Source organism: Myotis davidii, unplaced genomic scaffold (assembly GCF_000327345.1).
Source record: "Myotis davidii unplaced genomic scaffold, ASM32734v1 scaffold94, whole genome shotgun sequence".
NCBI classification, from domain to species: domain Eukaryota; kingdom Metazoa; phylum Chordata; class Mammalia; order Chiroptera; family Vespertilionidae; genus Myotis; species Myotis davidii.
The window spans coordinates 318560-331741 of record NW_006285313.1 but is presented as its reverse complement, the minus strand read 5'-3'; the positions used below and the strand labels follow the sequence as shown (position 1 = coordinate 331741).

Below are 13182 nucleotides of genomic sequence, written 5' to 3'. Positions count from 1 at the left end.
TTAGTTCACACCGGGTCTCTTCTATCATAAATTAACTCAGTACCCTTACAATGCAACTTGGTCTTTTTAAGATTTGTCCATTTTCCAAACTACAAAGGGAGACCCAGTCTATGAAATATCAAGGTTGATGGTTTCGTTTCCTTACGCAGGGAGACTTATTTTGATAATATCCCATCTTACCTTTGAGCACAGTGGGAGATTTTTGTTGAGCAGAACTATGAGAATTTGAGGAAGTGCGTTTTGATGGCTCCTGGACAAATCTTTAAAAATGTGTTATTTATTTAAGTATCAGTGGTAAGGCTCCCAGTTTTTTTTAAAAAAACTTGTTTGTGGACATAGAGCTCTCTCTGTGCTGTTAAAAAGCAGGTTATGGCGCTGGTCAGGTCACTCAGTTGGTCAGAACATTGACCCAGTATGCCATGATTGTGGGTTCAATCCCCAGTCAGGGCACATACAAGAAATAACCAATGAATGCATAAATAAGTAGAACAACCAAACAATCTCAATCTCTTCCCCCCCCCTCTCAGCAATAAAATAATTTTAAAAAGCAGGCTATGTACATTGAGAGGAGACTAGCTCATGGCATCTTGTTTCTTAAGGCTTACACTCTTGTCTTTGAAAGTTGTGTGTAGGTTAGCTGCATGGAGCAGGGATCTGAAGGTAAACATCAACGATGTGCTAAGTCAATGGTGGTAATTCCACATCCTGTATTTCATAATAACCTCCTTTCAGAGAGCACACACACACGACGGGCTTGGCTGGTGGTAGAAAACGACTCCAGGGAGGGCTCCCGTGCTGTAGCTCGGCGGCTCGGTAAGAGAACCCTGCTCCTCACCAAACCTGTGGTTTCCTGTGATGTTTAGTCGTCCGAGCAGAGCAATGCTTCCTCCCAGTGTTTCCTCCTGGAGGCTGTGATTGTGATGGTGATACTTATGCTTTACCGGTAGATATTTATACACATTGACTGATCATCAGAGGTTCTGGGTCTTTCATGTGGAGCTTCTAAGCCCCAAAACATGAATTATTTGCCTTTAGTGAAGCTGACATGTGTTAAGGCGAACCACTCAAACTATCCCAGGTTGAGAATTGGGAAGTTTAAAGGAATTTCTGTCATCACTAAAAGTCTTAAAGGAGACATCTACAGCAATCTCCAATACGGGTGACTGTTGCTGTGTGGTGTTTGCTTGCTGAAGTAGTTAACCCGAGATGGTTCGAGCAACATTGTTAGAGTTTTGATAGGGTTCAATTCTGGAAAATTGGATTGACATTCTTGGAATTAAGTACATGTCCTACTGGTAGTGGCAAAATAGCTACCTGGGAATTTCTTTATTATTATTTTTTATCTAGCAACTCCAAACATAATTGATTAAACTTTGGATTGCTGAAGGTTGGCAGTGTTACAAGTAAATTTTCATAAACCTTAATTGATGCTTTTTTCTATATCTAATTCATACAGTAATTTGAACCCTAGCCAGTTTTGCTCAGTCGATAGAGCATCGGCCTGCGGACGGAAGGGTCCCAGATTCGATTCCAATCAAAGGGCACGTATGTGGGTTGCAGGTTCAATCCCCAGCCTGGTCCTCTGGCCCAGGTCAGGGTTCCTGTGGGAGGCAACCAATCAATGTGTCTATCTCACATCAATGTTTCTCTCTCTGTGTCTCACCCCTCCCCTGCATTCTCTCTAAAAATCAATGGAAAATATCCTTGGGTGAGGATTAGCAACAACAACAAAAATAGTTTGAAACAGTTTCTTTCATTTTGAGTTTCTTTCATTTTGAGCTCCATGTTTTATTTTCACCCTGTCTTTTATAGCACCCTGTTTTATCTGGGGTTGTAGTGAGTGAGGACTTATCTTGATTTATCTGAAGGTAATAGCAGCGCCTTCAAAGTCAGAGGAGTGACAGTCAAAAGAAGTCTTTGTGTAGGCAGAGGACCAAGTGCTAAGCCCGATCTATTGTCATCACCATGATCATCATGGCTAACACTTCTTGAGGTGCCATGTCTATTCATTTAATCCTCATTCCAATCCTGGGAGGTACAGGTAGCTTCACAATTTCTTATTTAAAACCTTGTGGTCAGGTGTATTTCAGATTTCAGAATAGTTTGGAGTTTACAAAGGTAATCAGGGCAAATGCCACATATTACACAAAATCTCCAGTGGGGTCTGGAAAAGCATCACAAAAGCAAGCCAGATAGTATTTCTACAGGGAACTATGTGAATAGTTGCTCTGAGTGAAATTAAAAATTAAAGCTGTAAGTACTTTCATGTTAATTCAGATCAGATCCTTCCATCAAATGAGGTTAGATATCATCTTGTGAAAAGATTTTTATTTTTTTTTCTGAGCTAACCAAATAAATATGATTAATAACGAGAACTGACTTTTTTCTTGTTTTAGAGAAATATAAGAATCTTGGTGCTTTCTCTGTTTGCTAGACAGTATTGGAGAACCCCTCTTCTTTACTATCCTCCCTGAATCACACCAGCTACTTAGGCAGTAATTGCTCCTGTGCTTTTTATAGATAGTCAATTTTCTCAAAGCTAGGTGAGACTAACATTCCATCCAGAATGAATGGAATTTAACAAGCTGAAACATCATAGCTAAAGACAAAGTTTAAACTGTTGTGGATTGAGGCAGTCACTGTGTCTTAGCCAACAGGCATTTAGTTATGGCGAGTGAACTGACACTGGGGGGGCCACCAGCAACGTGAACGTGGTCTTCAGCTATGTAGCAGGAGTGCAATATTTAGTGTGGGATTTAGTCCCATCTCTGTATCCAGACCGTGTCCGGATTTCATTTCTGGATGGCCTGTTTTAAAGGAAAGGAGGGGGTGTGTAACCTTTTCCAGGTAGCTTGATCAGGAGGATGAAAGGACTTGAAGCCATGCCGGGTGAGGCACAGGTGAAGTAATTGGGCAAGTTTACATGAGTGTTTGACCAGTTTCTAGCCACATCAGACTGTAGTACCTGCTCAAATGAGAACAGATACTCCTTGGGCAGTGGCTAAAATAAAAAAAAGAATCCTAAGTTGAACCATCTTAAGTCAGGGACTGTCTATAATTTTAGCCTCATATTGATTGACTGCCAGCTCTATGCCCTTTCCTGAGCTGTTAAACATTTGGGATACAAAGATGAAAAGGCGCGAATTAAGGAGATGGAAATGTGGAAACTGAAGCAGAAAATAAAATTGTGATAGCACTTCAGAAGCCAGGATATGAATGAACTCTGATCTCTTGAACTAGACCTTATTACTGTTGTAGTAACTATCTTGTCCTGTCCTTTTGAGTCTTGCAATTCTTTTACCTGCTCATTACAGTATTTTCTGAGAGGCTGGTACTGCATGACTCTGTCCAGCTCATGCTTTTCTTCGTTTCATAGATAAAGTGGCCCCGTGAATAGGAATGCCTGCCCAAATACCAGAAATGGAGACCATGGATGAAGATCAAATAATTAAAGAAGTCTTGGATAAGTTTGTTAATTGTCATGAGCAAACATATGAAGAATTTCTGAGCACCTTTACTCATCTTTCAAAAGGTAAAATGGAAAAGTAAACTTTCTATAGTAGTAGAGAAAAAGAATTTTAGTGTAATTTTATGTCTTTGCTTCTTTTCCAAAAGACTGTTTGATGAGCATTCATTCATTCATTCATTCATTCCATTCCTTTGATCAGACAATTCTTATCAGGGCATTCATGGCTGATTCATGTAAATACCAACATTTTTAATGCAACCAGGAGTTGTATGATGGAGTCAGAACTGTTGAATTTGAGAGTTAAAAAGGACCTGAGAAATCAATCAGTATAATCTCTTCATTTTATTTATGGAGAAACCCAAGTGCAAACAGTGGAGGGGTTTTAAAGCATGTTTAAAACTTTAAAGAAATATAGCACAGGATAGGCTGTGGAGTTATATTGCAAACATTTGTATCCTGGCATGGCCACTTTCTGGCTATGTGATCTTGGGGAACGGGGTTATCGAGGAAAAGGGGAATAATAATAGACCCCCAAAGGTTGGTGCCGGTGAATTGAGAGACTCTGTGTAGAACTCTTAGCATGTTGGCTAACATGTAAGTACTTACTGAAGGTTAGGTATTGTTGTTGTGGTGATGATGATGATGATGATGATGATGATGATGGTGCTCTGATTTTTGTGCAACGGAAACGAACTTTTAGACCAGAAGTGATTAACTGAAGCCTAAAGGCCAAACCTGTGTCGTGTGTGTCATTATGTGTTTTGTTTGCTACCCACAGTATTGTTTTTGTTTTCTAAATGGAGCCAACATTTAAGAGTTTCGAAATTGTACACAAAAATCTTGATGTGTTTTTTCTGATAAGTGAGATCTGGTACCTGTTATTTCCCTGTCGGCAATATCAGCTAGAGCTCAGGAGCCCTTGCCCTGTGAGCTCCCTAGTTTGTAGCGCTCTCTGGCACTCACACAATCTAAAAATGTGTGTATACATCGCCTGTTTCATTCACTGAGTGGCTCCTGTAGGCATTTGAGTTTGTAATTTATATTGTAAATTCTGCTTCGGGTCTTCATTGGCTTGATCTCAACCTTGGTCCTTTCTGGGTCATTGATCCACACTTGTGAGGCCATTGGTTCTCCATTTAGCTGCACCTTGGACTCACTGGGGGAACTTTTAGAGCAGCGGTTCTCAACCTGTGAGTCACGACCCCTTTGGTGGTCGAAGGACCCTTTCACAGGGGTTGCCTAAGACCATCCTGCATATCAGATATTTACATTCCGATTCATAACAGTAGCAACATTACAGTTATGAAGCTGCAGTGAAAATAATATTATGGTTGGGTCACAACATGAGGAGCTGTATTTAAAGTTGTTTTGTTGTACAAAGTAGCTGGAATATCAATATCTGTTTTGTTTACCCTTAAAAGTTGTGGACTGTGGTTTTGTTTATCCTTAAGGGAAATGGAGACTTTAGGAAATCTCTAGTTACCTTTAGGATTCTGAATGATCTATAGTGACATGATATGTGGATCAGAATAATCATGATAATGGCCGAATCACCTTAATCTATGAACTTGGGTTTAGGAAGATGCTTGCTTTCTTTGAGGCTAATGATTTAGTTCCACAGTTACTGGACCCAAACATGCCGGTATGCAATGTCTAGTGGGGTGTGTGTGTGTGTGAAAACAAGGGTAAAACCAGCCGAATTTATGCATTTTGGTATGCCAATGGCATTTTTATAATTAAAATTATTTTGCAAATTATTTGTAAAGCTGACTTTATTTTTGTACTATGGCAGAGTTAAGAACGTGCAAGGACTTGGGTGTTTTAAGGAGGTTATAATATTTTGGTTTTGGGGGTAAGGAGGGCTGTTCTCTTTTCAGAGTTCTGTATGATAATTGCATGCTGAGACAGAAACTGTTACACATGTGGTCACTTCATTTTGAGTTTAGTTTGGGCCCCAAATTGAGCTGAAATAAATGATGACGCAAATCACATAAACTGCATTGCCAAGCACAGTAGTTTTTTTTTTCCTTTCAAAATATCCCTAGGCGCCATTCACATTATAAACTAATGACCTGAAAAAATTCCTCTTAAAGCACAAAGAGTTGTGAGTGCAGAAGTGTGTCTTAATCAGTAAGCATCTTTTTTCCTCCTGAAACATTTAAGTACCTTCTGAAGAACCAAACGGGACTTAGGGACAGGCCTAAGAGTTGAGTGATAGGAGAACTGATCAAAGTAAATACGGTTCATTTAGTTGTGTTTTTTTTTAAAGTACGTTTTTTATTGATTTCAGAGAGAGGAAAGTAGAGGGAGAGAGAGATAGAAACTTCAATGAGGAGAGAAAATCAGTTGGCTGCCTCTTGCACGCCCCCTACTGGTGACCAAGCCTGCAACTTGGGCATGTGCCCTGATAGGGAATCAAACTTTGATCTGGTTCATAGGTTGATGCTTAACCACTGAGCCACACCGGCCAGGCTTTCATTCAGTTTTAAGGAAAACATGAAAGTTGTTTCTTCACAGTTTTCCCCTTCTTTTCAGCCCTTAATTTCTCTTAGTCTGTTTGGTCGTTTTGCTGCTATGTAGTGAAATCTTTTCTCTGTTAAAGAGTATGTGTGGTTAAAACCATGCATACTTATGTACATTTCTTCAATAAGTTTTGTTTCTCATTTCCACTGATTGACTGTTCTATTTAATTTTATAATAGTTATATGCCAGAGTGCTGATGGGATTCATTTTCTTTCTAAGAGTGTTAAAAGGGTCCGTAATCCTATTAAAAATATTTCCCTGGAAAAAATTAAACTATAGCTTTATTGAAAGATATTCACATTACTGCTACAGTCTCTTGGAAAACAGTTGGAAGCTGTTCATATTACAGCATAATTCTCCCTACAGTACATTTATGTCGATCATATTTTACAGGGTTTTTATTTTTTTTAGAACAGCTCTGGTTTTTAATATTTATTTACTTTCAAAAAACATTTTTATTGATTTCAGAGAGGAAGGGAGAGGGAGAGAGAGAGACAGAAACATCAACGATGAAAGAGAATCATTGATCGGTTGCTTCCTGCACACCCCGCAATGGGGATTAAGCCTGAAACCCAAGCATGTGCCCTCACTGGGACTCGAACCATGATCTCCTACTTCATAGGTTGACGCTCAACCACAGAGCCACGTTGGCCGGGCTGCTCTGTTTTTTTAAACCAAGGTGCATATTTGATAATAAATATAATGTTCTACCAAAATCTTTAAGGAGACATTTATTTTAAAGAGGCAGTTATAATTGAATTCTCAATAGTGTCTTCAGTTCAAGAGAGTAAGACCAAGTTTCAAGATTTACATGAGAAAATAAGAATGCAGATTTTTGGCTTTATTCATTATTGATGAAGACATTATTATATTGTTGACATTATTGCGGCTAAAGATAAGATGCTAGGTTGCAGTCTTAGGTGTCTCAGTTTCTTTGTGAATATGATTAATTTATAGGACTTTCTAGAATATCCATCTAAAGGGAAAAATGCTTTTCTTCCTTGTCTGTCATATTGCTGTCATTTTTTTAGGTTATAAAAACTTGGACATGGAAACTTATATTTGATTTTTTGTTAATGCATTCATTCATTTATTCTCTGAGTCCTTATAGTCTAGGTATTATTTTAGGTGCTGAGGATCAAAGAATAAATAATTGTCCTCAAGCACTAGAAGGTCCAGTGTGAGAGAGAAATAAGAAAACAAGAAATTACACTAATGTATGAAAAGTACCATGATGGAGAGAAGCAGAGTTCTGTGAAAGCTTATAGGAGGGACACACACACACACACACACACACAACTATTGTTCTGATTTTGTGCTTCAGACTAAATGATTAATTTCCACTAAACTTTTTCATTTTGCCGGCTATTCATCTTAAAACAGTTGGGAAATTGCAGTGAATCACTATGATTTTGTCATTAACTCTTAAATAAATCCTTGTTTTTCATTCTCCCATTTCATCTTAAAATCATTAGGATCCAGTTTCCCAAGTGATTCTACCAATTTCTATATTACCATTTAAAACAGCTTTCTATTCACTGCTATATTTATCCACTTTATGTCTGGATCAAATATTTTGTTTCTGATTTTAATGTTTGATTTTTGTTTCCAGTTTTCTTTATGCTATTCTCATTTCACTTGCAATATTTTGTCCTTTTAGCATTTTACTATTCTTTCCACAGGTATTTGAATAACATTCTTGTCAACTCACCCTCTCTATTTCCTTTCGTACTTGTTAATATTTGAACTAAATTTCCTTCCTGTAATTAGAACATCATATATCTGAATGTTCAGCACAAATGGCCATGCCCATGGCTTTATTCACTGGTGGTGGTCAGACCTTTGATTGTTTGAATTAATATCTTTGAAACTTTTAGTTTCAAAACCTCTGAATAGGCTTTAGTTTTTCTTAGATTTTACTAATATTATGTAATCACAGGAGAGTTTAATCTGTACTTTTTACTTTATTCACATTTAGTTCTTTAAGGAGCTCTGCCAATAGTCTACCACCATTGCATATTTCAGGAATGTACACTTATCACATGATTTGTGATCACTAGGCCTGCGCTGCTCATCACAGGAGCCATTAGCTACAGGTGACAGCCGAGCAATTGGAATGTGGCAGATGCTACCCAGGAACTACGTTTTAATTTTTTCTTAGTTTTAATTTAAATCTCCATCAAAACACTAATAATTAATTCAGTTATTGGATAACTTTTGAATGTGTTTGGGACAACTTATAAATCCAATTTTTTAAAGTGTAAATTGTATGAAATATAAATACAGATCAAGTATTTCTGGTGGAAATTTTGCATGTGAACTGAGATATGTGATGAGTACAAAGTGAGCACAGGATTTTAAAGACAGTTAAAATATGATGTGAATATCTCAATATTTTTGGACTACATTTGAAATGATAATATTTTAGAAAATTGGCTTAAATAAAATATATTATTAAAATTAACTTCACTTTTTAAAAAACTTTTAAAAAATATGCTTGAAAATTTTAAACCACACGTATGGCTTACATTGTACTTCCACTGGGAAGCGCTGCTATGGCCCAGTAGTTTCAAACGTGGCTGATACTCAGAAAGAATTGAATAGTAGCAAATTTTTATAGAAATACAGCTTTCCAGACACTATCCCAGGCTTATTAAGTGAGAACCCAATAGCTAGGGGTCTAGGAAGCTTTATATTTGCAGGGCTCTCTAGGTAATTCTGATGCCTCACTGGTTTTGAGCACCACTGGTTTAGATTACAAATTCTGCTAATGCAGACCCTTCAAAAGCAAGACTACTGATACTCCTTTAAGAGACCAGCTCCAGGTTTGTTTCTGTCTAAACTGTAGGCTTGGAAGAGGCAGTCCAGTGCTCCTTATTTTAGACTAGAGGCCTGGTGCATGAAATTCATGCATGGGTGCAGTCCCTAGGCCTGGCTGGTGATCGAAGGGCAAGTGTCTGGTGGAAGGGCAGGTCCCAGCTAATCTCTGGGCCCTGGGCAGCACCTGGACCCCCGAGCTTCTGCACAGCCCCCTCTGCCTGAGTCATGATGCCTGAGTTCCCACTCGGAGATGCGGTGAGCGTGGCTGGACGCTGTGGACTGAGGCACAGAGTGGGCCTCTGGGCCACCCAATGGCACTGCACGGAAGTGGGTGGGCAGCGCGCTCTTGCCCGCCTCGCAGACCGGCTCCTGCGTGAACCCATAGGGAGCTCTACTGGCCCACGTGGTCCTGGTGGCTCTGGCCTGGTTCACCCAGAAGAGGCCATGTGGGTCCAGGGCAGGTTCCACACAGGTGCTCGGCGCAGGCTGGGGGAGTGTGGGTTAGGGGGTGCTCCCCTGGTGCGTGAGCCCTTGTGTCCTGGGGGAGGATAGCAGGGGGAGCGAGAGTGAGCTCAGCGGCGGACACCCTGTATTCCCCCCACCCGTCACCCCCCTCCCAGGTAGTGGGTGAGAGGTTGCAGTGTGTCGCCAATGCCCGCCATGTTCCGAGCCACCCCCTGGTGGTCAACGCATGTCATAGCAAGTGGTTGAAGGACCACCTGAGAGGATAATTTGCATATTAGGCTTTTATTATATAGGATTCCTTCATTGGTATATTCACTAAGCATTTGTCTTGAGTCATTTATTTACCACAAAGATGCAAACAAATAGCTATTTACTACTCCTTTTTATAGCTAAGAGAAATGAAAGTCGTTGTAGATTAGCAATTTGCTTGAGATGCGGCCAAGCATTCAAACTTCAGGCCTCTGGCCCTCCTCTGTACTTCTATCCTCTTTCCCCCGAGAAACATCTGGGATTGTGAGATTGTAAGAAATCTAGTGTAATATTATTGATAAGCAGCTAACAGTTATTAAGTACTCGGTATTATTTTTAGTACTTTACTTGGATCATCTTAATTAATCCTTAGAATAACCTAGTGAGTATTTTTACATTTTAATTTTTATTATTCCCAATTTACAGATGAGGAAACCAAGGCTTAAGGTTAAGTAACTTACTGATAAGGACCGAATTTGTCCCCTCAAAATTTATTCATTGAAACCTTAATCTCCAATGTGACTGTATTTGGATTTAGGGTCGGTAAAGAGGCAATTAAGATTAAGTGAGGTCATAAGGGTGGGTCCTAATCCAGTATGACTGGTGTTCTTGTAAGAAGAGAGAGACCCACCAGGGAAGTGCACACAGAGAGAAAAGGCTGTGAGGGGACACAGCAAGAGAGCAGCGAAAGAGAGGGCTGGGGGTGGAGGGCTCAGGAGAAGCAACCCTGCCAACACCTTGATCTCTCTCAGTCTTTCGGCCTCCAGAATTGTTAGGAAATACATTTCTGTTGTTTAAGCCACCAGCCTGTGGTGTTTTGTGATGGCAGCCCTAACAGCCTTGCCCAAGGTTATGTGACTACTTAGGGGTGGCCTTGGATTATGGCCCTAATCAGTGTGGCTGCAGAGCCCATGCTCTGACCCACTTCACTTTTCTGCCTTCCCTTAAGCGCTGGGCAGTTCTCAGGATCTGGGAGTCTCTGGCATGCAGGTGATTTGAGCCAGAAATAGAAGTGCTACCTCAAAACAGGATTCCTCTATCTTTTTCAGAATGTGGGCTTCATGGGGCCTGGTTGCTTGTGGGGTTTGTTCACCATTAATACTCCAGGGCCTGAACCAGTGCCTGGTAGACTGAGTAGATGCTTAATAAATATTTGTTGAATAAGTGAAAAGAAAATAGGAGAATTCAGAATGATGAAGAGACAGACTGAGACAGGCCTCAGACTGAGTCCTAAAGAACATTCACACTTAAAGGGTAGGCACAGGAAGAAGAGCCTGCAGAGTGCACTGTGTCCCGATGCCCCACGTTGGGGTGTGATATACTAGCTAACTGGGAGCCATCGTAGAGTTTAAACACACACACATACACACACACACACACACACACATATATACACACATACACACACATACAATACACACACATACACACATACATACACATATACACATACACACACATACACACACACGTGGTGGGAAAGATAGAGGCAAGAAGGAAAGACAACTGGAATCGGATGACAAGCTAGGAGGCTGAACAGCAATCTCTGTGTGGAGATATGGACTAGGGTAGTGGAGGAGGAAATGGGAAGCAAAAAGGGCCATTGAGCTGCTGCACTTGGTAACAGGTGACTGACAGAGGATTCGGGAGAAGAAAGAGTCCAAGGCCCGTCACCAGCATCTTGCCTGGGAGACACTGAGGCCCACGGAGGCCACAGCTCTCACTACAGGAGTCCTTTACGTTTTCCTTATTGAGTGTATGTTCTGTCCAGAGCTTAGAATCTTGGGCTGGGGTTTGGTTTACACTTCCCGACTGATATATTTCGAGTTGTCCGTTCAGCCAGAGGACTGTCACTGCTCACATTTAACAGCTTCTAAAAATGTAATTAAAAATGAAGCTGGTGACAGTGCAGGAAACAGCCCATCTCCTAAACTGACATATCATTTTGGTCTCCAAAGCTGTTTTGAATGTTAGCATTAGAAATGCACCTTTAAGCTTCCATAGGGCCACAAAGAGGCTTTTCCCACTCTGAAGAATGACTTCAGAATCTGTTGAGAAAAACACCACTGAGGAAATGACAGAAAGCAGCTGGCCCTCTTAACCAATTTCAGAGCAGGAAAGGAATGTCAGCCGAGCATAAAAACGGCTTTCTCTCCTGAAAGACAACACAGCAGCAGCAAACACGTCCTGCTGGGTCGCCTTTTGCAGTTGTTTTCCGTAGAGCATTAGCCAGAGACCAGCAGGCTTAGCATTGTTTTGATGCCCTTGCAACTGGCAGACCGTCTGCCACAGGAAGTTGGAAACGAACTGACCGGCTTTACCCTTCCAGGTGGCACTTAAAGCCACATTTTCTGCGCTGTTGTTATCAGTCATTCAATTCCCTACTGAATATTGAGTGGTGTTTTTAGTTCACAGGCCATTTGCAATGTCTTTCTGTTTCCTTTTTTTTCCGTTAGCCACATAAAGAAAAAAAAAGGCAACTCTGGAAGCACCCCTGCATACGTGAGTTGAACAGGAAAGCGCACAATTGAAAATAACACAGCAAACAGCAATAAACATATTTTAACTTAAGACATTAGGCTATTGAGATGTTACCCTCAAGAGAAATTCATAGAAGGCATCTCATGAGGACTTGCCAATAGAAGCAATGAGGAAATTAGAAAACTCAATTAATCTGGCATCCCAAGGGAGAGAATAAGGTCGTGGTGTTATTTTAAAGCTTTTTATTGATGGGTTCTTTCTTTCTTGGTATTGCTGCAAAGGATAAAAGGAAAAGAAAAAAAGCTTATGGTTTTCTACTGATCATAAATTCAGTTGCTATCTGTAAGTGACTCCTTTATCACAACATTACATCAAACATCACGTAGAACACTGAAGGAGGAAAATAGTATTGGGTGAAGCTAATGTATAGCACAGTCCTATGGAAGAAACAGCATCAGTAGCATTAACCTGTTCTTTCTCTTTGGGGGAACATCTGCAAACTGTAATTAAGCAATTTTCGTTTGTTTCCCTAATTCTTTTGTCATCACTAAATCTACACTTAGGGAATAAATTGACAAATTATGAAACACAGAAAAATGCTGGTTCAGTTGCAGAAGGAAATTTCCTCCCTCAAATCCTGATGGATTTTGAGCTGATGGAACCATTTTGGTGTTAGATATGTTAGCATAAATCTTCAGCTGCAGTTGTTATAATTCATTTTTAGTCTACCCATGCATATTTGGTCCATAGATATTCATTTGTTTTCTGTGTCTGCTGTAGTTAGGTATAATTGGATAAGGAAAGAAAATGTATTTGAGTATTTACAACATTTTGAATTACAATCATTAAATTTTACTTTGGGCGGTGTCTTTAGTGCCTAGTAGTTTGTTACAATGAATACTTTTTTCTAGTTGGTTTTTTTTTTCAGTGAAGAAAGATATTGTGGGAAGTTTCTAAATTTGATTTAAGCGCAAATAAAAAATCATTTTTTTTACTTCTCAATATCTTTTCAACACACACATATATATTTTACAGTATATTTTATACATACATATAAATTAGAGAGGTGAACTTTCAGTAGGTAAATGGAATTTTGAACTTTTACAAAACACAAGCAGAGACCTTTATAGTAACACAAATAAACTTTTAAGATAGTCCTATCAACGTTTAAGTAG

General features: G+C 39.8%; 1 protein-coding gene across 1 annotated transcript in view; it reads left to right on the top strand.

Moving 5' to 3' along the window:
- The window catches only part of LOC102771601 (chromosome unknown open reading frame, human C11orf74), a 59905-nt gene that overhangs the window by 15890 nt on the left and 30833 nt on the right, over positions 1 to 13182 (top strand). The window contains exon 2 of the mRNA XM_015559005.1: positions 3377 to 3545. Coding sequence (XP_015414491.1) covers positions 3400 to 3545 — 146 coding nt within the window. The 5' untranslated portion in view covers positions 3377 to 3399. The remainder of the gene's footprint in view (positions 1 to 3376; positions 3546 to 13182) is intronic.